Source organism: Myotis nattereri, assembly GCF_964212035.1.
Source record: "Myotis nattereri genome assembly, chromosome: 16".
In the NCBI taxonomy this organism is placed as follows: domain Eukaryota; kingdom Metazoa; phylum Chordata; class Mammalia; order Chiroptera; family Vespertilionidae; genus Myotis; species Myotis nattereri.
The window spans coordinates 24,996,962-25,023,013 of record NC_138091.1 but is presented as its reverse complement, the minus strand read 5'-3'; the positions used below and the strand labels follow the sequence as shown (position 1 = coordinate 25,023,013).

General features: G+C 38.6%; 1 protein-coding gene across 1 annotated transcript in view; it reads left to right on the top strand.

Annotated features, from left to right (window-relative positions):
* Positions 1–26,052, top strand: part of NLK (nemo like kinase) — a 139,187-nt gene that overhangs the window by 50,964 nt on the left and 62,171 nt on the right. Inside the window, exon 2 of the mRNA XM_081109585.1 lies at positions 17,972–18,101. Within this exon, the coding sequence (XP_080965711.1) occupies positions 17,972–18,101 (130 nt within the window). The remainder of the gene's footprint in view (positions 1–17,971; positions 18,102–26,052) is intronic.

Below are 26,052 nucleotides of genomic sequence, written 5' to 3'. Positions count from 1 at the left end.
AGAGGGAGACAGAGAGATAGAAACATCAATGAGGAGAGAGAATCACCGATCAGCCGCCCCCTGCACGACCCCACTGGGGACCGAGCCCACAACCTGGGCATGTGTCCTGACTGGAAATCGAACCATGACCTCCTGGTTCATTGATGCTCAACCACTGAGCCACGCCGGCCGGGCATCCACAAGAATTTTTAAAAACATGCAATACCTGACTAGTTAGTCAGGGACAGTGACCTTTTTTCCCTTAGTTTGTCAAATAAAAAAATGACAACAGCCAACACAATAGCTGTCTGGTATGAATGAATCAGAATTATACCTATATTTTTTTGTCAGATCAGAAAAATATATAATACAATTTTTGGTGCTGCAGAATTTTAGTGATTAGTTTATGTGTGCCAAGGAGGAGGTTGAAAATCGCTGATATATTGTAACAACTCGATCTGATTTCCTTCCTAGCCCCTCTCCCACCCCTGAAGGTTGTCATTATTGTTATTATTTTGTATGTTTGCTTATATTTAATTAACTTGACTGGGCTTAATATTTAGAATCTTTCTCCCCTGTGAGGTACAGCCACTGAAGTCTCTGCTCAGTTGTTTTGTTTTTTAATTATTTTTTTATTTTTAGCCTGGCCTTCTTGAGGTCCTCCTTGTGTCTATATAGCTTAGTGGTCAGCCAGTGATTGGTTAAAGGATGTTCTCAAATACCTTGAGCCAGAAAGGCTTCTATCTACCCTTTGTTGATTCACCTGTGAGTGTGTTATGAAGCTCATCTAGTTTTCAAGTATGCCTCAGCTTTTATTTTCTGCTGAGCCTCTCTGTACTTTTTTTCACGTGTGGGAAGCCTCCCATTCAGCCTCGGTATGTGGAGAGCTTAGGCCCTCTTCTTTGGTCAGCTTTGAGCATATATGCAGCCTCCACTTAGCCAGGGATGTCTGTAATTTACCTAGCCCCCCATGGCTCTCATTTCCAGGATCTCCTTATTAAATATTTTAATTTCTATTCTACCCCTCTTCCCAGCTGGGACAGCAGCCTTAGGCTAGGAGAGCTGTAGGCTTTCTTTGTTCTTTTCCAGTCGAATTTAATACTTTTACTCTCATTGCCACTGGGTATGTAGTTTTTGCCCTTCACTTCAAATCACATCAGCAGCCCCTGACAATAAAGCTGGTTTTCCTGACCAGCCCAGCCCAGGTAAGCTATTGCATTGTGCTTGGTTTGGGTCTGGAAGGTAGGTAAGGAGCAGCCCCAAGCCATAACACCACTGACTCCCACTGTTCTTACCCCAAATTCGACAATTTTTCATAAATAAACACTTTAAAATTTTTCATTTGACTTTGGTTGTTTTCAGGACTGAAATGGTTGTTTTTGACACTTTTGTCGAGTTTTGTAGTTGTTTTGGGAGGAGATTTGCTGACCTCTTCAGTTTACCACAGCTGGAAGTCTTGCCTCCTGTTTTGTGTTTGCAGTATTTTTGGTTTTGGTTACTTTTAAAAGGCTAACTAATTAAAAACCTGAAGCACATATATATAATGTAGCTGCTTCAGCATTTTGCTTCACAATGGAAGAAGCTAGGAGATTGTGATTAGATTAGGAGTGGGACTGTAATTCTGCTGACAGCACTCTCCTGTGGAATGCTTCTTAATAACATATTCTTGTGTAATGATGAAGAAAACATTTATTTTTTTTCTAAGCAAGCAAATTCCTTTGGAATTCTATCAAAACATAAGAAAAATATTATGTATACTCTCTTTACAGAATGAACCAGTGGCACAAGAAAAGATATGGCAAAATCCATTGGACTGGAATAGATGTATATCTTTATTGGGAAAAAGAAAAAAAAAGAATCTTCCTCTTTAAATATTAGTCATTATACAGATTGTTATCTAAAATGCTTTTTTATGCTCAACTTTAACTGGGAAGTTTGTCTTTACCTTTTTAGTTATATAATAACACACATACAGTAATGTACAGTGATTTAGCATCACAAAGTTTATATTTGTGAGATTCATCTATGGTATTTCTTGTAGTGATAGTTCATTTTAATTGCTGTAAAATATCCCATTATATGAATATATAGCAACTTGTTTATCCATTCTACTATATGGATATTTGAGTTGTGTCTGGTTTTAAGGCTATTACAAATATTGCTACCTTGAACACTCCTGTTTGTGTTTTAGTGTATAGGTGTGCACATTCTTTTTAAGGTATATATCTAGGAGTCAAATTGCTAGGTCACAGTGTTTACATTCTTCATTTTAATATATAAAACCAACCTGTTTTCCAAAGATTGTACCAATTTACATTCCTACTAGCAGTCTATAAGAACTTCCATTGCATTACATTTTCTTTTTTTTTTAATTAAATCTTTATTGTTCAGATTATTACATTTGTTCCTCTTTTTTCCCCCCATAACTCCCCTCCTCCCAGTTCCCGCCCCACCCTCCGCCCTCACTCCCCACCCACTGTCCTCATCCATAGGTGCACGATTTTTGTCCAGTCTCTTCCCGCATCTCCCACACCCCTTTCCCCCCCAAGAATAGTCAGTCCATTCCCTTTCTATGTCCCTGATTCTATTATGATCACCAGATTATTTATTCACTTGATTCTTAGATTCACTTGTTGATAGATGCATGTTTGTTGTTCATAATTTGTATCTTTACCTTTTTCTTCTTCCTCCTCTTCTTAAAGGATACCTTTCAGCATTTCATATAATACTGGTTTGGTGGTGATGAACTCCTTTAGCTTTTCCTTATCTGTGAAGCTCTTTATCTGACCTTCAGTTCTGAATGATAGCTTTGCTGGATAAAGTAATCTTGGTTGTAGGTTCTTGGTATTCATCACTTTGAATATTTCTTGCCATTCCCTTCTGGCCTGCAAAGTTTCTGTTGAGAAATCAGCTTACAGTCGTATGGGTACTCCCTTGTAGGTAACTGAGTTTCTTTCTCTTGCTGCTTTTAAGATTCTCTCTTTGTCTTTTGCTCTTGGCATTTTAATGATGATGTGTCTTGGCGTGGTCCTCTTTGGATTCCTTTTGTTTGGGGTTCTCTGCGCTTCCTGGACCTGTAAGTCTATTTCTTTCACCAGGTGGGGGAAGTTTTCTGTCATTATTTCTTCAAATAGGTTTTCAATATCTTGCTCTCTCTCATCTTCTGGCACCCCTATAATTCTGATGTTGGTACGCTTGAAGCTGTCCCAGAGGCTCCTTACACTATCTTCGTATTTTCGGATTCTTTTTTCATTTTGCTTTTCCGGTTGGGTGTTTTTTGCTTCCTCGCATTTCAAATCTTTGCCTTGATTCTTGCGCTCCTCTGGTCTGCTGTTGGAAGTCTGTATAGTATTCGTTATTTCAGTCCGTGTATGCTTAATTTCTAGTTGGTTCTTTATCATAACATCAAGGGTCTCATTAGATTTCTTGAGGATCTCACTACATTTATCGGCCGCTTCTAGACAGTTCTTAAGAGACCTTAAAAGTGTGGTTCTGAACTCAATATCCTCCATTGACAGTTTTGTCCTGTTTCTTTGTCTCCGCATTTTTTATGCTTTCTTGGTGCACCCCCTAGTGGTCTTTGTGCGCAGTCTTGTTGTAGTTAAGCCTTGATTGTTGTCGGCAATACCGGGGGTGATTTGACCTCCAGGCTAACTGGCTATCCATTGTGTTACATTTTCACCAAACAATCAAACATTTGGTATGCTCAGACTTTTAAATATTAGTCACTTTGGTGGTTGTATAATATGTTCTTATTGTGATTTTAATTTTGATTTCCCAAATGACTAATGAGGTTAAGATCCTTTTCATATGTTTGGTGGCCATTTGGATTATCCTTTTTTTATAAAATGCCTATTCAAGCCCTTTTTAAAAATTGATTTGTAGGAGTTCTGTATGAATCTGGTTAAAAGCCCTTTGTTCCTTATGTGTGTGCTACAAGCATTTTCTATGTGACTTGCATTTTTACTCTTTCTAAAAAAAAAAAAAAAAAATTTTATTGAGCTCAGAAAGGAAGGTAGAGGGAAAGAGAGATAGAAATGTCAATGATGAGAGAGAATCATGGATTGGCTGCCTCCTGCCAGTGCACTACTGGGGATCGAGCCTGCAACCCAGGTGTGTGCCCTGACCAGGAATCGAACTGTGACCTCTTGGTTCATAGGTCAATATTCAACCACTGAGCAACACTGACCAGGCTGCATTTTTCTTAACAATGTAGAGATAAAAATTTTTCATTATGATTAACACTTTTTGTGTCCTATTGAAGATTCTTTCCCTGCCCCAATATCATAAAAATATTCTTCTGTATGTTATCATCTCAGTGCTATGTAATTTTGATTTTCACATTTATATCTACAATTCATCTAAATTTATTTTTGTGTGTGAATTAGGAATGAAGGTTCATTCTGTTTTTTCATATGCCTATCCAGTTGTTCCAGTACCATATATTGAAAAGAATGTTGTATTTGTTAAGGTCCAATCAGAAAAGAAATTATATCAGTTATTTAAACAGTTTAATATGGAGGGGGGGAGTTGTTAATTAATTTTAAAGTTGATTGTAATTAAAATGTAAAGTAAAATTGTAGGTATGTAAAAACACAGAGAACAATAGGTAACACGGAGGTAACAGGTACCATCCCTACAACCGGAGAAATAAAGGGAAGAGCTTGGAGGAATTTTTAAGACTTAGGAACCCCATGGAGCAGAAATTTAGACATCTAAGAAAAGGATACTAACTCCCTAGTGCTGGTATCTGGGGTGGAGGATGCAGTGAGGCTGGTTCTGCAAGTGTTGGTACAACTAACTGGGTTCACCTGTTGTTACAGGAAGGCACTATCACTTCAGGGAATGAAGTACTGTTAGAGTGACATAGAACAGGAGACAGACAGGAAGCCTGCAGGAAAGAGCAAGTCCCTTTTTTCCTTCTACAGCCTTGCAGTCACCTCTGAAGCCCTCTATGGGCAGAGCTTAACATGGAGCTAGTTGGCAAAATCAAACTGGTTTTCACTCTTAGCCCCAGTATTACAGAGCACTGTTTAGACAGATAGGTTTGAAGCTGAGAAACAATCTAAGGCACAGTGTTCCCAACTGCAGAGACACTTTTATGGTAAGTCAAGTGCCTTTCTATGTGAGAATATCTCTGGGTCATATTTCTCTTTCATTGGTATATTGCACCAAAATTATAGTCTAAATTAGCTTTATAATAAACTAGAGGCCCAGTGCATGAAATTTGCACACTTGGTGGGGGGGGTGGGTCCCTCAGCCCAGCCTGCACCCTCTCACAGGCCAGGCCAAGGGACCCCATCAGTGCACCATGAGGGATGCAGGAGGTTGGCCAAACAGGGAGGGACCGCAAGAGGGCTCCAGGGCATGTCCAGCCCGTCTCACTTAGCCCTGATGGCCGGATGCCAACAGCAAGCTAACCTACCGGTCAGAGCATCTGCTCCCTGGTGGTCAGTGCATATGATAGCGACTGGTCAACCATTGACTGTCTGCCCCCTGGTGATCAGTGCACTTCATAGCAAGCGGTTAGCAACCTTAGCATATCATTAGCATATTACACTTTGATTGGTTGAACAGATGACTGGACGCTTAGCATATTAGGCTTTTATTATATAGGACTAGAGGCCTGGTGCACAAAAATTTGTGCACTCGGGGGGCAGGGGGTCCCTCAGCCCGGCCTGTGCCCTCTCGCAATCTGGGACCCCTCGGGAGATAACGACCTGCTGGCTTAGGCCTGCTCCCGGGTGGCAGAGGGCAGGCCCAATCCCTAGGTGCAGCCCCTGGTCGGGCTCAGAGCAGGGCGGATTGGGAGCTTGCGATGCCGCCCTCAGCCTAAGGCCGATTGGGGGGTTGGGGCACCTCCCCCTGTCACACTCAAGGCAGGGTCGATGGGGAGGTTGTGGCGCCACCCCCTGTCACGCACAGAGCAGGACCCATCAGGGGGGTGGGGCTCCGTACCCTGTCACGCACAGAGCAGGGCCCATCAGGGGGTTGGGGAGCTCCCCCCTGTCATGCACAGAGCAGGGCGGATCAGGGGGTTGGGGCGCCGCCACTGTCACACTCAGGGCAGGGCCGATGGGGAGGTTATGGCTCTACCCCATCATACACAGAGCAGGGCCCGTTGGGGGGGTTGGGGCGCCGCACCCTGTCACACACAGAGCCGCAGGGCGATCAGGGGGTTGAGGAGCTCCCCCCTATCAGGCACAGAGCAGGGCTGATCAGGGGGTTGGGGCACCTTCCCCTGTCATGAACAGAGCAGGGTGGATAGGGAGGTTGTGGCCCCGCCCACTGTCACACACAGAGCTGCAGGGCGATCAGGGGCTTTGGATGCTGCCCCCGTCACACTGATCCTGGTGCTGGGAGGCCTCGCGGCTCCGCTGATCCCGGTCCTGGGAGGCATATTACCCTTTTACTATATAGGATAGAGGCCTGGTGCACGGGTGGGGGCTGGCTGGTTTGCCCTGAAGGGTGTCCTGGATCAGGGTGGGGGTCCCACTGGGGTGCCTGGCCAGCCTGGGTGAGGGGATGATGGCTGTTTGCAGCTGATCACACACCCTTCAGGGTAGGGGTCCCCACTGGGGTGCCTGGCCAGTCTGGGTGACGGGCTGTGCTGGGGTCCAACCCCAGCAGGTCCAGGGGTCCCCAAAGGTGTGGACGGAGTCGGCGAAGAAGGAATGACACAGAGGCAGCCTTCGGGTGATCATCATAGCCAGGTTCCTCTAGCCAGGATCTCCAGCCAAGTTCTGTCTATGATCTCCAGCAAAGTTCTGGTTAGGATCTCCAGCGAAGTTCTGGTTAGGATCTCCAGCCAGGTTCTGTGTCCATGTTCTCTTGCTAGGTTCTCCAGCCAGGTTCTCCAGGTTCTCCAGCCAGGTTCTGTAGTCATGTTCCCTCGCTAGGTTCTCCAGCCAGGTTCAGTCTAGGATCTCCAGCCAGGTTCAGTCACCGGGTTCTAGTCAGGTTCTCTTGCCACGTACTATCCAGGTTCTGTAGCCAGGTTCTGTCTCTAGGTTCTTCAGCCATGTTCTCTCGCTAGGTTCTGTCTCTAGGTTCTGTCTCCAGTTTCTGTCCAGGATCTTTTGTCATGTTCTCTCCAGCGAAGTTCTTCTGTCTCTAGGTTCTGTGTGGGTTCTGTCTTCTAAGTTCTGTGTTCTAAGTTCTGTGTTCTAAGTTCTGTGTCTTGCTGTCTTGTTACATCTGTATTTATACCAGTTGATTCAATCCTATCAATCTCTATTACAAAGGTTAGGGCGTTTCTTATCTCCATTCCAGGGAGTAAAGATTATGTAGCTTAAGCATGATTGTTCATAGTTAAAGTGATTAATTACCCGACTGGCACTTAGTTGAGGGGTTTTATTCCCTCCCTAACTTCAGGGGAAAATCCCTCCCTGGGGAAAACCTTTCTCAGAGAGGAGACCTTGGTTAAAACACATAGTGCCAAGAAGGTGAGCAAACATATTAAGAACAGTATGCTATATATGCCAGGTCCCTTGAAACAGCAAGGATAGACCGGCTCCCGGCAGGGCTGAGGGCTGTTTTCAGGCTGGCGGGTGACTGAAGCTCCCAACTGCTCCTTTTTTTCTTTTTCTTTTTTTTATTCTGGGCCAGCTTTAGCTCTGGCTCCAGCTCTGAGGCCTCTGCTGCTGAAAGCAGGTATCTGGTTTGTTTGGGTTCTATTATCGAAACACTGTATCAACTCCAGCTCTGAGATCCCGGTGGGCTGAAAGCAGGTTTCTGGGATTTTGTTTAGCTTCTATATTTGTAACAATGTTTCAAACTGTAAGCTCAGAGGCCGGCAAGGCAGGCGGGGAACGTTGGTTTCCTCCGTCACTGAAGCAAGCAAGCCGCATGTTAGTTTCAAGCTGCCTGGCTGCCGGCCGACATCTTGGCTGGCAGTTAATTTGCATATCTCGCTGATTTGCCAATGGGAAGGGTAGCGGACGTATGCTAATTACCATGTTTCTCTTTTATTAGATAGGATGTTTATATCTGAAGATCAGTGTTTCCCACCTTATTTTTTTTAAAGAGTATCTTTGCTGTCTTTGGCATATTTGCATTTTTATAAAAAACTTTCAAACTAATTTGTGTAGTTTCACAAAAAGAAACCTGTTGGGATTTTGATTAGAATTTCATTGAATCTATAAATCAGTTTGGGGTAATGAAAATGTTTACAATATTGAGTTTTCTAATCCATGAATATGGCATGTCTCTCCATTTATTTATGTCTTTAATTTCTCACTGATTTTTTTTTTTTTTTAGTCTTTGTGTGTGAGAAGTCATGCATAGCTTTTGTTAGCTTTACTCTACAATGTTTGGTATTATTGACATTATAAGTAGTATTTTTTGTATTTTTAAATTTTTTTATTTTAATTTTATTTTGAAAAATTTCAAACCTGCAATTCCTTTACTTTTGAATAGCTAGATCCCATTATACCCACTAATGTATATATATATATATATAAAAGCCCAGCAACCAGTATGGCGAACAACCAGAACGACCAGTGTCTATGATATGCACTGTGGCAGCCAACCAGCCTGATCTGGGTCCCGATCGGCCCCTCCCCCCAGCCGGCCTTGCCCCCAAACGGCCCCCAACACCCCAGTCAGGGGCCGGCCAGCCAACTGCTCATGGCCCCTTCCACCGGCCAGCCCAGCCCAATGGGCCCCCATTGGGGCAGGCCAGCTGGACCCCACCCGTGCACAGATTTGTGCACCGGGCCTCTAGTAATTCAATAATTACCAAGATTTGCTTTATTTGTGTCAGTAATACTTACTGAAGTATTTTAAAACAAATCTTAGATCTGATGTCTTTCATCTATATATAATTAAGTATACATCTAGAATATGTGGCCATTTTATTTATAACCATAATTCCAAGCCATATCCAAATTTCACTGTTTCAAAAGTGAATTTTTACTGGTATTTTGGTTGGTATGTTCAGACAGTTTGCTTTTAACAGCATTTTGGGACTTACATTTTGTTAAGTAATTTAATAATTTCAACTTACCTTAATAAGCATTCAAGTTATACTAACAGTATTTACTTCCTAAGTAAATCTTTACTTTCTAAATATTTTAATAAATATTAGCTTAGCTATTAAAATACTAAATGATAAAAAAACATTTTCTATGGTAATTAAAAATAACTTTTTCTTTTTATATGAACTTTTTTCATTTCTAAATTCTTTACAATTTTTGACATTGGCATTATTGTTCTAAACCATGTGAATAAAACTATTCTTTCATTTGATGTCTTCAATATTTATAAACCTCTAATGTACAACAAAAACTGCTATTTTTAATTTTTTAACTATCAGGAAATCATCAATGGGATTAAAAGCAAGCACATTGTGTCACATTGTTTCAGTTTTGGTTACCCTTTAACCTCTTATTGCCAAAAGTGTTAAAATGCAAGGAGATGCAGATGAATTGTTTTCTTCTGTGGCTGAACTCTGTTCTTCATTGCAACTGGTTTTCCTGCCCCTACAGTATTCATAGTTCTGTTTCTAGGAGAGGGCTGTGGCTAGTGGACATAAAAACTTCCTAAACTTGGCAGAGTAGGCTGTGTCATGGTCACTCTCTAACGTGAGAAGATCCCCGCTGAAAAGAACAGTGTGGCAACTTTCTGCAGGCCGGTCAGACTCCTCACAGAGATATTTGACAATGACTGAGGAGAAAGAGTCTCTCTAACTTCTATGGCTTCCCATTGTCCGCAGTAAGGATGGAACTAATTAATTTGTGGTCTAAGAACAATAAAATATTCACAAGAGCACAGTAGTTAATGTAAAATGATTTTCACCTATGTTTTAAATTAAACAATGATTATTGGTAGGGAGTTGAGGAGGTCTTAAAAGTTAGATCTTATTCACTAGTAATAAGTATTTGAAAATAAATATGACAGCCTGATATTGGATGCATGCCTGTATCTTACTCCACCTCTTTTTAAAAATATATTTTCATTGATGTCAGAGAGGAAAGGAGACGGAGAGAGAGATGGAAACATCAATGATGAGAGAGAATCATTGATCGGCTGCCTCCTGCAGACCCTACTGAGGATCAAGCCCACAACCCAGGCATGTGCCCTTGACTGGAATCAAACCCAGGCCAATGCTCTGTCCATTGAGCCAAACCAGCTAGGGGCCTTACTCTTTCTTTATTAGCACCTCTAGGTGTCTCAGTACAGATCAGAATGGCCCAGTACTATGTCACCTGCTGGGATCATTGTTATTTCTACTTATTTAAATATATCATTAAAGAATGTTTAAGTTCATATTTAACTCTTTCAGTTAAATATAGCTGTTTTTCTTACCAGTAGTGTGAGGCTATGAGGAAAAGAATGAACTATTTCACTGCTTTGGTTTAGCTATTGTATAAGGTGTTTTTTTCTTATAATTTCAGATTAACAAATTTGGGGATCATTTTATAAGTATCTTTTTTAAAAAGGGAAAAGAATCTTTTGCCTGACCAGCATGGGTCAGTGGTTGAGTGTTGATCTATGAACCAGGAGGTCATGGTTCGATTCCTGGTCAGGGCACATGCCTGAGTCGCTGGATAGATCCCCAATGAGGAGCATGCAGGAGGCAGCTGATCAATGATTGATTCTCTCTCATTGATGTTTCTACCTCCCTCTCCCTTCCTCTCTGCAATCAATAAAAAATACATTTTTTAAAAGAATTTATGTATAGAGCTAATTCAGCAAATACCAAATTTACATAAACATTTAAAAAATTAGAAAACCTAACTGATAGAAGAAATTAAATATAAAAGATGAGACATGGACAACAGGGGGATGGGAGCATGAGTGTGCGGGGCCGGGGGGGGGGGAGGTTGGGGTTAATGGGGGGGATGAGGACACATTTGTAATACCTTAACTAATAATAAAAATAATAAAATAAATTAAAAAATTTTAAAAAAATGAGAATTTTTTAATGTATTTTTGGGTGGAGGCAGGGATGCTTAGAAGATTTGTTCTCCTAACTAATATGCAGCTCTGTAAATTATATCAAGAGTGTACACAAACGAAAGCCTGTTAAAATTCTGATTAGAAAGAGACATAAAAATAAATTACTTATTCCCTAATCTATAGTATCCTTAAACATATAACAAACATTAAGTTACAAATAAAATACATTTTTTAGACTTTGTTGTCAGAAATTTTGCCTTATAGTTTGCTATTTTCTCAAGCAGATTTAATCTAAATACAAGTAAATATAACTTTTAAGGAAATGAATTTTAAAATGAACATGAAAGCAATAATCTAAATATTTAGAATCTAGTTAGGTTCTATTATTGAGATATGTACTGTATTAGTACAGTTGACATAGTAATTGTATGTTTAGCAAAAAATAGAAGATTACTGATTACAAGTTTATGTGACTAGAATTATAAGAACCTGATTTCTTAATCCAAGTGGAAGCATTCTCATTATAAGTTATTTATTTGCAATATAAGTTATTTATTTGCTTTGAATATAGTTAAAAACCTTATCAGACACATGAATTTTGAAGCTTTTAAAACATGTGGAAAAAAGATTCTTTACAGAAAATGAATGAGGAACATATAATTTACTGGAGATTCTGAATATACTGAATAGTTATATTAATTTAACATTCTAGTTTGGCAATTTTCAACCTTTTTTTTAATCTCATGGCACACATAAATTAATTGCTAAAATTCTGAGGCACATCGAAAAATATAACTTTTGCCAGTCTAACAAGAATTGGTATAATTTTGATTCCTTCACACTAGATGGCTATTGTTGTGTTGTCTGTTGACATTTTTTTATTTGACAGTCTAAGGGAAAGGAGGTCATTGCTCCTGACCAAATAGTCATGTATTGCATATTTAAAAAATTCTTGCGGCTCAGCAGTTAAAAATCACGGATTTAGTGTCTAAGAAAGTATCCCCATAATAAGTTTCACTTTGTTTCATTCCAACCCTTCTGCTTGTCAGTAATTTAAGTAGATTTATGGCAATGGTCACAGTTTCCTGGAAACGACAGTAAAAATGACCACACCAGATCTAAAAAGCTTCCTGGTCTCAGTATTGTACTTTTTTTTATTATTATTATTATTGATTTCAGAGAGGGAGAGAGAGAAACATCAATGATGAGAGAGAATTATTGATCGGCTGTCTCCTGCACTCCCCATACTAGATCGAGCCCGCAATCCAGGCATTAATATAGTGTTTGTAGAATCAAACATTAATTTAAAACTTAGAAAGTAAATATTGTTAGTATAACTTGAATGCCCATAAAGGTAATCAGATGAAAGGACAGATGCACTGTTTTATTTAGGGCATCTAGTATTTAGTAGAGAAAATAAGTTACTGATAAGTGAGTTATTTGAAGGCTATTTTTTTTTTCTGAAATGAAGAAATTTGCCCTAAATGTTATTCCTTTTCTCTACAGCTGGAACTTCTAACAAGTGCAGTTGGAATAACCAGGGTATTCCAGCAGCAGAGAAACTAAGCATAGGAAGCCTTTCAGTAACAAAGAAAATAAAAGAATTCCTGTGTAACAGGCTTCCACACTTATCTGAGTTCTGTGGTACTATTTGTGCTGAATTAAAGCATCTGCTACCTCAAGTTAAGAGAGAACAAACTCAACATGGCGTGAAATTACTGCACAGCCATTCACATTCATTAGGGTTATATTGTTACCAGCCACAGGCATGACTGACTTTTGCATGAATAATAAAATAAAAGGCTGCTTTGTGAATTTAACCTTAAAACAACAAGGCACAGTACTAACCTTGTAAGAACAAATATTTATTCTGTGGGTATTAAAATTATTAAAGTACCAATTAGCAGTCATAGTAATAATTGGTTTTGGCAAAAATCACCAATGGATACTAAAGGCAGTAGGTCAACTTGGATCAGAAAAAGAATATTTACACAGTTAAAAGGGGAAAAAATAGTAACTTTGCAGTAGAGAAACCTGACAGACACCTCATCCAAGTAATCAAAGTTAATCAACAGTAATGGGGAAAATTGGTATCGTGTGTCTCCTAATGTGAATGCACTGAGGAGACACACCTTCTGTGTTATTCCTGTTAAAAATGCATAACCTGTTCTAATCATGAGAAAACACCAGAGAGACCCAAGTTAAGGAACAGTTTACAAAATACTGGCCTATACTCTTCAAAAATGGCAATATCATGAAAGACGAAGAAGTGCTAAGTAATCAGTCATAGACTAAAGAAGATTCAAGAGACATTGGAAATTAAATGCAATGCGTGATCCAAAATTTTCCTTTCTTGCCATTTCATTGACATTTTTTCTCTTCTAGCTTTTACCTACAGAGTGATATATTTAAACAGAAAAAAATATTTTTAATAGCCTGAATTAAATAGATTCTGTTTCCTTCCTATTTTACTTTTGTAGTTTATATGGATTTTAAGCAATGTTGTGGATCTTGGTTTTCTTTCTTTTTTTTAATTTAAATTTTTTATTGTTGACACTATTGCAGATGTCTCCCACTCCTTCACCCCTTTGCCCACCTCCACCAAGTCCTCCCCCCACCCCCACAACCTTGGCCCTCACCACACTATTGTCTGTGTCCACGAGCTATGCATATATGTTCTTAAGCTAATCCTTTATTCAGTCCCCTCAGCCCCCTTCCTCTGACTTTTATCAGTCTAACGTTTCCATATGTCCATGCCTCTGGTTCTATTTTGTTAGTCAGTTTATGTGGTTCATTAGATTCCAAGTGAGATCTTTTGGTATTTGTCTTTCTCTGATGGGCTTATTTCACTTAGCATAATAATCTCCAGGTCTATTCATGCTGTCACACAGGGTAAGAGTTCCTTCTCTTTTATATACTCATAGTATTCCATTCTGTAAATAAAATTTTTTAAAATTCTCACCCAAGGATATTTTTTCCATTGATTTTTAAAGAGCATGGGAGGGAGGGTGGGGAAGAGAGAGAGAGAGAGAGACCGAGAGAGAAAGAGAAACATCTTCTCCAAACCTCCTGCACATGCCCCATCCAGGCCCGGGATCAAACCTACATGCCCTTGGCTGGGAATTGAACCCTCAACCTTTCACTGGGCTGACACTCTAACCATTGAGGGCTGTACCACAGCTTTTTTATCCACTCATCTGATGGGCACTTGGGCTGTTTCCAGATTTTGGTTATCCTATCTAATAAAGAGGTAATATGCAAATTGACCATCACTCCAACACACAAGATGGCTGCCCCCATGTGGACATAAGATGGCCAGCAGGGAAAGGCAGTTGGGAGGGACCAGGCCTGCAAGGGAGGATAGTTAGGGGCAACCAGGCCAGCAGGGGAGAGCAGTTGGGGGTGACTGGGCCAGCAGGGGAGGGCAGTTAGGGGCAATCGGGCCGGCAGGGGAGCAGTTAGGTGTCAATCAGGCTGGCAGGGGTGTGGTTGGGGGTGACCAGGCTGGCAGGCAGAAGCAGTTAGGGGCAATCAGGCAGGCAGGCAGGCAAGTGGTTGGGAGCCAGCAGTCCTGGATTGTGAGAGGGATGACCCAGATTGGAGAGGGTACAGGCTGGACTGAGGGACACACAACCCTCCTGACCCCCATTTGCACAAATTTCATGTACCAGGCCTCTAGTTATAAATAACGCCACTATGAACATAGGGGTACATATATTCTTTCTAATTGGTGTTTTGGGATTCTTAGTATATATACCCAGAAGTGGGATTGCTGGGTCAAAAGGCAGTTCTATATTTATTTTTTTGAGGAAGCTCCATACTGTTTTCCACAGTAACTGCACCAGTCTGCATTCCCACCAACAGTGCACTAAGGTTCCCTCTTCTCCATATCCTCTCCAGCACTTGTTTGTTGTTTTATTGATGATAGCCATTCTGGCAGTCATGAGGTGATACCTCATTGTGGTTTTAATTTGCATCTCCCTGATGATTAGTGATGTGAGCATCTCTTCATGTCTATTGGTCGTCTGTATGTCTTTGGAGAAGTGTCTATTTAAGTTTTTTGCCCATTTTTAATGGGATTGTTTGTCTTCCTGGTGCCGAGTTGTATAAGTTCTTTATATATTGTGGAGCTGAACCCCTTATCAGACTGGCGAATATGTTTTCCCAAACATTGGGTTCCATTTCATTTTGTTTGGTTGGTATTTTTTAAGAAACTGTCAAGAATATTAGGTCTTCTGGGGGGTGGGGGCAGGCTGGAGGGGGTCAATGGGGGAAAAACAGGGACATATGTAATACTTCCAACAATAAAAAATTATTTAAAAAAAACAAAAACATTTCACTGGTGACTCAAAAAAAAAAAAAAAGAATATTCGGTTTCTTAGCCTAGTGCCGTGGTCAGCAAACCGCGGCTCACGAGCCACATGCGGCTCTTTGGCCCCTTGAGTGTAGCTCTTCCACAAAATACCAGGTACGGATGCGCACGTACAGTGCAATTGAAACTTCGTGGCCCATGCGCAGAAGTCGGTATTTTGTGGAAGAGCCAGTATTTTATGGAAGAGCCACACTGACGGGGCCAAAGAGCCGCATGTGACTCATGAGCCGCGGTTTGCCAAGCCGCAGTTTGCCGACCACTGGCCTAGTGGAATTACTTTTCAAGCTATTAAAGAGTTAAAAATAATATTTAATGGTTTTACCAAATTTTCAATTAATAGAAGAAAGAAGAGTCTTCATGCTATTTAAAAATACTAGAGTGCGTCATTTAAGAGTTTTGTGAGCACTTGAGAAAGGAAGTAGTGCTCACTAAGATACTATGGTATTCATAAAGAAGTTTGGTATGGTTTTTAGATAGGTAGGTTTTTAGATAGAATTCCTTTATTTTCAGGAAAGCAATTTGATGAATGTCTGATTTCCTTGTGTGCAAGGAAAATAGAGAAATGAACAGTGACTGTAGTTAATTAAATAATTCAATAACCATACCCAAGATTAATGACTAGATGTAAATCTCATGGTTTCTGGTGTTGTATCTGTTGCACAGATCTATTCTCAGTTCTATCCTAAATTTTAATAGCTTAGGTAAAGGCATCGATGACATACAGGTCCGATTTTTTTTTTTAACTTTCATTTATTGATTTAAGAGAGAGAGAGACATCGATTTGTTGTTTCACTTATTTGTGCATTCATTGGTTGATTCTTTTTTCTTTCCTTTTTTAAAATATATTTTTATTGAAGGGAAAGGGGAGAGAGAGAGAAACATCAATGATGAGAGAGAATCATTGATTGGCTGCCTCCTGCACGCCCCCCACTGGGGATCGAGACACAACCCAGGCACGTGCCCTTGACCGGAATCAAACCCAGGACCCTTCATTCGCAGGCCGATGCTCTATCCACTGAGCCAAACCAGCAACGGCCATTGGTTGATTCTTATACGTGCCCTGACTGGGGATTGAACCCACAATCTTGGTGTAATCAGCACAATGCTCTAACCAACTAAGCTGCCTGACCAGGGCTACAGGTCAGATTTTTAAATGACACAAATCTGGGAGTGACACCCAAAGCATTGGATGACTGAAAGATAATGGTAGCTGGAAATGATAGCAAAATAAAAAGCAGCAAAATAAACCTGACAGGAATCTATAATAATAAAAGCGTAATATGCTAATTAGACTGGACGTCCTTCCAGATGAAGCCAGGGTTGCAAGGGAAGCCCGGGTGCCTGCTGGCGGCCGGAGGGACGCCCGTGTCCTGGGTGCCAGAGGGAAGCCGATGCTGGCAGCTGGGGAAGGAAGGCCTACTCTTGCATGAATTTCGTGCATTGGGCCTCTAGTAAATTATTCATAGATGATTGGTGGAAGGGAAGTAAAAGCTTTATGTTAATTTATGGAAAATCAATTTGCCAAATGGCCAATTGGCAATATTTACCAAATTTATTACTTTTAAAAAAAAACTATTTGTATCACTTATGTCCAGTCAGAAAAATGGAAACAACACTAGTATTTTAAACATAGGGAAGGAAATATAGGGAATTGGTTTTACAGGTGTTAGAAGGCTAAATGAGTAAAAAGGGGGACTCTGAGCTATTAAAGAGATAGTAATTATAGGAGGCAGCTATCACAGCAAGAGCTGAGAAACAAAAGAAAAGAAGTTATCATAACCTGGAAGCTACAGCCTAACAGTTAATCTTCTGTTAATCTTCAGTTAAGCTAACAGTTAATCTTCTGATGAGGAGACACTGTTCAACTACTGGTGGTACTGAAATTTTGAAATCCCTTATTACTAAAAGCTGTTCGTTTATATAAGAAACTAAAAGATATGTTGAACTAAATGTGATAACATCTGAATGCACATCTCTTCCATATTGAATTTGGTTCTGAAAATAAAGCATATAAAACTAATTTGACCTCAATTATGTTAATGTTCTATACCTTTTTCCTCCCATCTTTAAACTGTCTTTGCCACTAATAGTCCTCCCATCGCAAATGTATTGCTAAGTAACATCTCAGAAAAAGTAACTGTTTATAAAAATTTGGACAGGGATGAAAAATAAAGGAACAAGTGGCACTCTCCCTCCAGGGAGCACGCCCGTGCCATTTCCTTTCCCCTCTCCTTCCCTCAAGCACATATCTCTTAAACTTCAGGGGCCCCACAAGACTTGCAACCAGGGGAGCAGTGGACAGTGGCAGCTCGTCCCCGGCTAATCTGCTGAACCTGTCTCCAAGGGCCCCTTTTCTCTGACTTCCCAGTGAGCCAAAGCAGCCCAGCCTAGGCTCTTCTGCTGCTTCTGCTATGCCCTTCCTGTTCCACTGTCCTAAGTGTGTTTTTGCTGCTGTCAATAAATTCTTGCTTGCTTTTCTAAAAATAAGTAAAGGAAAAAGCATGGCAAATGAATTGTGTGGGCTAAACATTCCCTTTGATTATAGGTATGTAATTCTTTTTAATCTTCTTTCTCACTGGCACCTTAAGCATTATTAAGTGGATTTAATGTTGAGTTTTTAAGATAAAGATATTTGTCATACTCTGAAACATTAAAGAACAAAGTTTGGAATTGATTTCTTTGTCTTTTTTCCCTCTCCTCCAAATATTGCTTCTTTAGGTCAGTAACAGATCCAAGAGATGGAAAGAGAGTAGCACTCAAAAAGATGCCCAACGTCTTCCAGAATCTGGTCTCTTGCAAAAGGGTCTTCCGGGAGTTGAAGATGTTGTGTTTTTTTAAACATGATAATGTAAGTGAAATTGGTGTTTTGGATAAACTATTTCCTAAGCATGCTTAATTGTATTAGTAAAGAGCAAAAGAGAGTTAAAAAAGAAACATGCAAGTTATTAAATGGGTTTGGAAACCTGAGACAACTTAGATCCTTTCTGTGAACAATTAACTTATTTAAATAAATTCTAAGACTCATTGATTGACAGATATATTAATTGTTGTAAAGCAAATGTTAATATTTAGCTGAGGGACAATATTAATAAGTAGAGTATAATATGTAGTCTGGGTGATTTAAATGAAAATAATTGGCCCCTGGTTTTAAATGTTTTATATTTCTAATCAGAGATTAAGTTAAAGATGTAGGGAAGCAGAGTCACCTCTTAAAAAACAGCAATCTCTTAAAGTAACATAGGTTAGATTTTTTGTGGCTGTGTTTAAATTTGTTAAGATTCATGGGCAAATAGAATCATTGTGGTTTGAAAGATAGCTTCACCTCATCTAATACTGAATTAAAAGTTTGATACGTGTAAAATTTACCTGGAGGATATTAGCATTGGACTCTTAGTTTTCAGTTTCATGTGAAAAGAAAAACTGCCTCATAGTCTGCATTTGGTACTCAACCTGTAGTATTTTAATTGCTGAAGTAAAAACTTTGTCAGAAAAATAGAAATAATTTCTTGTTGGCACAGGAACTTTTAGAACTTTGGCCAAAGTATGGTTCTCTCTTTAAGAGAGAAATTTGTGTAAGTTTGAAGTATTTGGTCAAACTTACTTGAAGCTCCTTGGTTTGACATATTTTATTGATTGATTACTCCCCTTGAAATCTTCCTTGATCTTTTTTTTTTTTTTTTTTTTTTTTTTTAGTTATTGCTATCTTTTAGTCAATTGGAACTGCTTAGCAATGTGTTTGTTTCAGTAACTTTAAAAGTATCACTCATTTCTGTTTTATGACTGGTTCCTCAAATTTTGAAAGTGATTTAGAATGATATCTGATGCTTGCTTAGTTTTTGCCTGAGTACCACCCTAGCATCAAAGAGTACAAACCTTATGTACATTGTCAGACACTCAAGTAAAGCTATTCATAGTGAAGAAATATTTTGAAGGTGGCATCAGAAACTCGCTTATTAGGGGTTTCAGTGGTTTATTATATTCAGGTCTATCTTTTATAAAGAAGGGACGAAAAGAAAAAGAAAAAAACATATATATATATAAAGGAGGGATGGTGTAATAGACTATAGCTGGTATTTTTTTCTCAAGACTTATTCCTATGGAGTAACTAATTAAGTCACATAGATACAAGAATGAGTTGTGTAAGAAAAGAAACAAACGGAATTCTTGAAAACACAGCAATCACTTTCTCAAGCTCCTAATAAGCTCTATCATAAGAGAGTGCTTGTGACTTCTGTGGGAGTATTCAAAAGTGAGGCAGATGGTTGGAAATGAAGATGGCAGGGCACCACTGTTTTATACATAATGAATTTATGTTATGCTCTGCGATCTATCTCCAGAAGTATCTCAGGGCCCGCATACCTGGTATGTGTGGAATGTCTAAGAGGCAATTGGTTTTTGATATAGCTAAGGTAACAGATATTTATTTATTTATTTATTTATTTATTTATTTAAATATATTTTATTGAGTTTTTACAGAGAGGAAAGGAGAGAGATAGAGAGTTAGAAACATCGATGAGAGAGAAACATCGACCAGCTGCCTCCTGCACACTCCCCACTGGGGATGTGCCCGCAACCATGGTACATGCCCTTGACCGGAATTGAACCTGGGACCTTTCAGTCCGCAGGCCGACGCTCTATCCACTGAGCCAAACCGGTTTCGGCAATTTATTAATTGTGTCCTGTTTATAGAATGCAGTGCTAGGTCATGTGGAGGGTACAAAAAAATTTGGTTAATGGCCTTTTTTTTTTTTTAAGGGAGTGGACCAGGTGTTTAACACTTGTTACCATGTCTCAGGGAGTATGTATGTTTTACATACATTAATTCATTTAATCCTTAAAAATTTTTGTCACATAAGGCTTGTTATCTCTACAGAGAAGTAAACCAAAGCTTAGAATTAAGTAATTTGTCTAAGGTGAAGGTAACAGGATTGCAGTCTAAATCTGTCCTGCTTCAGAGCCCTTGTTCACTAATTTGGTAAACTTTTATTGTACACATGCTATATTCCTAAACTACATTAGCTTCTAAGGCAGTGATGGCAAACCTTTTGAGCTTGGCATGTCAGCATTTTGAAAAACCCTAACTTAACTCTGGTGCCGTGTCACATATAGAAATTTTTTGATATTTGCAACCACAGTAAAAAAAAAAGATTTATATTTTTGATATTTATTTTACATACTTAAATGCCATTTAACAAAGAAAAATCAACCAAAAAAAAGAGTTCACGTGTCACCTCTGACACGCATGTCATAGGTTCGCCATCACTGTTCTGGGGGTTTCTACCTTCAAGGAGTTTAGTAATGTGATAAGTACTGTGAGAATGGTGCTATGGTAGGGCTGCCTGCATGGTTAAACATTAATTCAGGACACTTTGTGTCCTATTCATACCACAAATCTGGAAAACCAAACCTACAAGTATTTTAGAATCACCAGTGAACCTTAAAAATGCAGAGATTCATGGGTCTCATCCACACCACCTAAATTGGAATCTCTGGGGTTGAAACCCAGGTAGTACCTAAGCTTTTCAGGTGAATATTAAGGAGAAGGGACAAATTGTTGTGTGGACTTAGAGGCTTAAAGATACTTTAAATATGGAGAAGGTAAACCTTAAGATGAGTCTTTTGAGATTAAGATTTGATTAATAGAAGAAGAAGAAAGGAATGTCATGATGAAAATGACATTTTAAAAGATTAATCTGGCTGTCGTAGGAAGGTTGGATTTTAATTTGGATGTTTTTTGTGTGTGTCAGAGAATAGCTACAAAGCCCTAGGAGGCTTTATATTTCCTTTTGAATAGAGCCTAAAAGTCACTATATCAAATTCATTGATTTCAGTTGATCTGACTGACTGATATACACACTGGCACACACACACACATATGCACACAATCTTTTATTTGTCCTTAAAGTACAGGTTGTTTTTCATCTTAAAGAATAGGTTTACCTTGATATAGTAACTTAGGGAAACAGAAATGGGTTTAATTTTGTAAAGATTGATGGTGTTAAGGCTTATCACTAGTGTCTAGTCAGAATCTGAGCTATTATAAAATCTGACAAAATATTCTTCACTTTAGCCCAGCTGGTGTGGCTCAGTGGTTGAGCATCAACCTATGAACTAGGAGGTCATGGTTCGGTTCCTGGTCAGGGCACATGGTTCAGTTCCTGATCAGTTGCAGGCTCAATCCCCAGTACTGGGGGCATGCAGGAAGCAATGATTGTCTCTCATCATTGATGTTTCTATTTCTCTTTCCCTCTCCCTTCCTCTCTGAAATCAATAAAAATATTTTTTAAATATATATATTCTTCACTTTATCCACCCATGCTCTTGTGCATGCTTGTACACACACTCAGTTGTCATATCATCATGGAAAAACTATTTTCCTTTTTTTTTTTTTCAATCTTGTACTCCTTTGAGAATCTGATGAAAGCTATGAATCTTTTCTTGGAAAAATGCACACACACACGATTTTGTGTCATTTTAGGCTTTTACTAGTTCTCTAAAGCCCGTTCAGAGCCCCCCCCCCCCCCCCTTAGATCCATTGATTCCTGCGAAGAATCCCTATAATACAAGTCTTGGGCTTTTATTTTTGTCCTTGGGTAATAACACCAAACACACAGTAGGCAGTCTATTTGAAGAGTAAGTGAATGAATAAAAGTGATAGAAAAAGATAAATCTCTGGTCTAGAATGATAACCTCAGTGATTTCTCTCTTGAAGATAACTTTTTCCCAATCTTTTTGAACTCTTGAAAAGACTAAGGATGCAAAGAGGAGACAGTGGAAACAAAGAAGGATCATTCCTTTTCCTTTGTATAGTCTGACCTAACTCAAACAAGGCCTCTTTGGGTTCATAAGTAGGATGCCTTCCTGTGTGTCATTATTTGTTGTGCTGTAGGTAGAGATGTACGACCTTCAGTTCCAGAAAATTTCCTCCATTTTCTCTGTTCTCTCTTGAATTCTGATTAAGCCCAGCATCTGTTAAATCCAGAGAGAACAGGATTTATCCTCTGATTTTCTTCTCTCTTCTCTCTTATTGTCTTTTTCTATTTTTTGAGAGATTTTTATCTTCCAGCTCTTCTCTGAAATTGTTTTTAAAATGCTATTATTTTAATTCTCAACTCTTATTGTTGTTTGTTCAATCTTTCATTGTGGTGTCTTTTCAAGGATAGTTGAGCTCAACAACACCATCAATCAACTGGATATAACTGACACCTATAGACTGCCTCCACAGCTACAGAATACACATTTTCCTGAAGCTCACATGGAACATTTACCAAGATAGACCACATTCTGAGCCATAGAAAATACCTTAACAAACTTAATAGAATAGAAATTATACAATGTCTGCTGTCAGACCAAAATGGAATTAACTGGAAAATTCAATTTCATGTAGATGTATATTTCCCCAAAACTGATCTATAGATTAAGTGAGTTCCATTCACAATCTCAAAGGGGTTTTTACTGGTGGAACTTGGCAAGCTAATTCTATAATCTGTATGGAAGCACAAGGACCAAGAATAGCTCATAGGGGATCAGACACAGGGGTAGATAAAATGACCAGTGGGGCAAAATAGAAAAATAAATTGTGTTATATTCAAAGGATCACTATACAGCAAGGAGAAAGAATGCCCTACTGCTGCACACATTAATTTGGACAAATCTCAGAAACATTGAGTGAAAAAGCAAATCACAAAAGAATAAACACGGTATGATTCCATTTATATAAAATTCAGAAACATGCAAAACCAATACAAATGTAATAAAATTACAAAACAAAGCCAGAGAGTGATTAAGACAGCAGTGTGTCCTCTACCAGAGAGGGGCACATCTACCCAATGACCCAGCAGTTGTACTCTTTGGTATACGCAAGACAAATGATTACATATACCCACCAAATGACCTGTACATGAATGTTCATAGCCGTTTTATTCATAATACCTAGAAATTGGGAAACAACACAAATGTTTGTCAGCAGTATCCTGGATAAGTACATTGTGTTGTATTCCATTCATATAATGATGTACTCTACATTAATAAAAAGGATGAACCACCGATCCACATCAACATGGATGTGTGGTTAATGGGCATCCTCTCCCCAAAATGAGCTGGATATTCAATGTCATCCAAACCATGAATCTCACAGGTATACCAGTAAGTGAAAGAAACTATACGCAAAAGACTCTGTGATTCAATTTATATAAAGTTCAGGGACAGACAAAACGAATCTGTGGTGGTAGAAATGAGAATAGTGGTAACCTCTGAACAGGAATGGTTTTGACAGGAAAGAGGCAAAGGGGCCTTCTGGGTTCTTGAAATGCTTAAATTCTTGATCTGGATTTTAACCATGGAATAAAAATGTGTCCTATTATACATTCTGTGTGGGTAAAAAGAAATTGAAATACTGTTCAGTTAGGATGTGTGTACTTTACTATATCTTACAACTCTATAAAAATAATAGTAATAATATGTCTCTACCTTAAAGAACTTAAAATCTAATGGGATGGGGGGGATGGAGAGAATGAGGAAAGAGTAGCTCCTTTGCTAAACATGGGATTTAACTCAGTTGTATAAAGAGCTAAATGTGTAGTCTTTTTTGTTAATCCTCACCTGAGGTTTTTTTTCCCATTGCTTTTCAGAGAATGGGGGGAGGGGGTAACAGGAGGAGGGGGAGAGAAACTTTGATGTGAGACACATCGATTGGTTGCCTGCTGCACGTGCCCCGACTGGGGGCAGGGAGCGAACCCACAACCCAGGTACATGCCCTTGACCAGGAATCGAACCTGAGACCCTTTTGTGCACTGGCTGCTGCTCTAACCAGGGAGCAACACCAGCCAGAGCAAAATTTCTAGTCTTTATATTTAGGATTGAGATTATTCACAATTGTTTTATTGATAAAGGGCTGACTAAAAAGAAAAAAAGGAGAAAAACTAAGTTGTTTACTCATTAAGTAACCAATTTATATGACTCTCCTAACATCACAGAGGATAAATTCTAAACAGTGGCTATCATAAGGAGCTTTTGTCCACTTCATAAGCGACTTGAGAAATGTGCTGAAACACTGTTGGTAATGACCATTATTTAAGCTTTAGTTTGTTTTTTAATTAGAAAAGTATGCCTACTTTTTTTGTATTTGAGATCCTTTGAAGGGTTGTCGGTATTTTGGGGTACTTTAACTCTTTACAAGCATCCTCCTCTATTTACAAGATAAGGTTAATCTCACATGGCTATTTAAATAAGGAGTCAGGCATGAAGTCTGGAGTTTGGAACTCTGCTACTGTTCTTTCTAATTTACTTCTCACTTCTGAGATTCCTGGATCATTTCTCCCGGCCTTAGCTCTGTGCCACCTTGAAACACTGTGGAATGCCATTCTCTGATAACATTTTTAGGTAAAAAGAACAGGAATAAAAAACAACGGGTGGTTAAAAAATTCCATACAGAGTTTAAAATATTGCACCTTTGAAACTTAACAATCACAGCTAAATGCTTGAGTGCAAATGTCTTATATGGCTTTTCTACAAAAAGCCTCATCAAATTTGGAGTAAAAAAGCCTCATTCTTCTCTATCAAGGTTTAAATGTATGGTTGTCACTTTCTTCTAGATAACCTCTAATTATAGCAGATAGATTTGAAGTGTGAAATAGCTTTGTCTAATGGACACCGTCAGTCATTGCATTCTGTTTTCCCGCAAGACAGGATGTATGTTGTTCACATACAGAGTTTAGAGTCCAAAAGATGTCAAGTAAAACACTAATTCTAACTGCCTTCCTCAGGCATCAGATATTCATGTTAAAAATTGTTCTATCACATAATGAGACATGAATTTACATGTATTTTTGACACAGTAATTATAGATTTTTTAAATATAGAAATGAAATCTTTTATATGACAAAAATTATTCTGTACAGAAACTGGAAAATCTGTTATTTTTCCTAAGTATAAACATTTTAATTCAGAAAGGAAAGATAGATATTCTTTATAATAAACATCTAAACTATTTTAAAACATTTATGTTTAACTGGCTTTAAAGTAGGTGAAGGCTTTTTCATTACAGAAGGTTTTAGTTTAATTTAAAATTTTAAAGTGACAAATGCTTGACTGAAAAAAGAATAACCTTTAAAATGAACAAGGTTTTTTCCACATGTAAATTGCAAGGGGAAAAGAAAGGGAGATGGAGGAGAAATTTGTAGATTAAAACTTAAAAGACATAAATCAACCATAACATGTAAATCTTATTTAGCTTCTGATTTAGACTAACAAACTTTAAAAAAAAGCAAATTGGGAAATTGAGCACTGCATATTTGGTGGTATTAAGAAACATGCATGTATATATAGTAGATTGGTCATTTATTTTTATTCTTAATAAACTGGTATTCAGTTCAAAATATTAAATTTTTATATTTGATAATTTTGTTTTTTATCTTTTATAATGACCATTGTATGGCTGAAATAAAGCTAGTATTTATATATTCAAAATTATATAGGGAGAGGAGGATATAGATGAAACAAGAATGGTCATGTATAGATCACATGAGTATTTATATAATTACATGCATATTCTTTATACTATTCTGCCCATTTTATGTGTTTAAAATTATCCATAATTTAAAAAAAAATTTCTTAATAAACTAAGCTCAAGATCAGAAAATTTGAATTTGTACTGCCACACAATTTACTTCCTGTTAAATAACTTCCTCCCTATCCTTTGAGTTTTCATTAGCAAGGTAGGTTTAAATTCTTAAATGTGACATCGTAATTGGGACTTACTAGTAAAAGAGTAGCTAGACAGCTGGTAGGGGAAGTAAGCC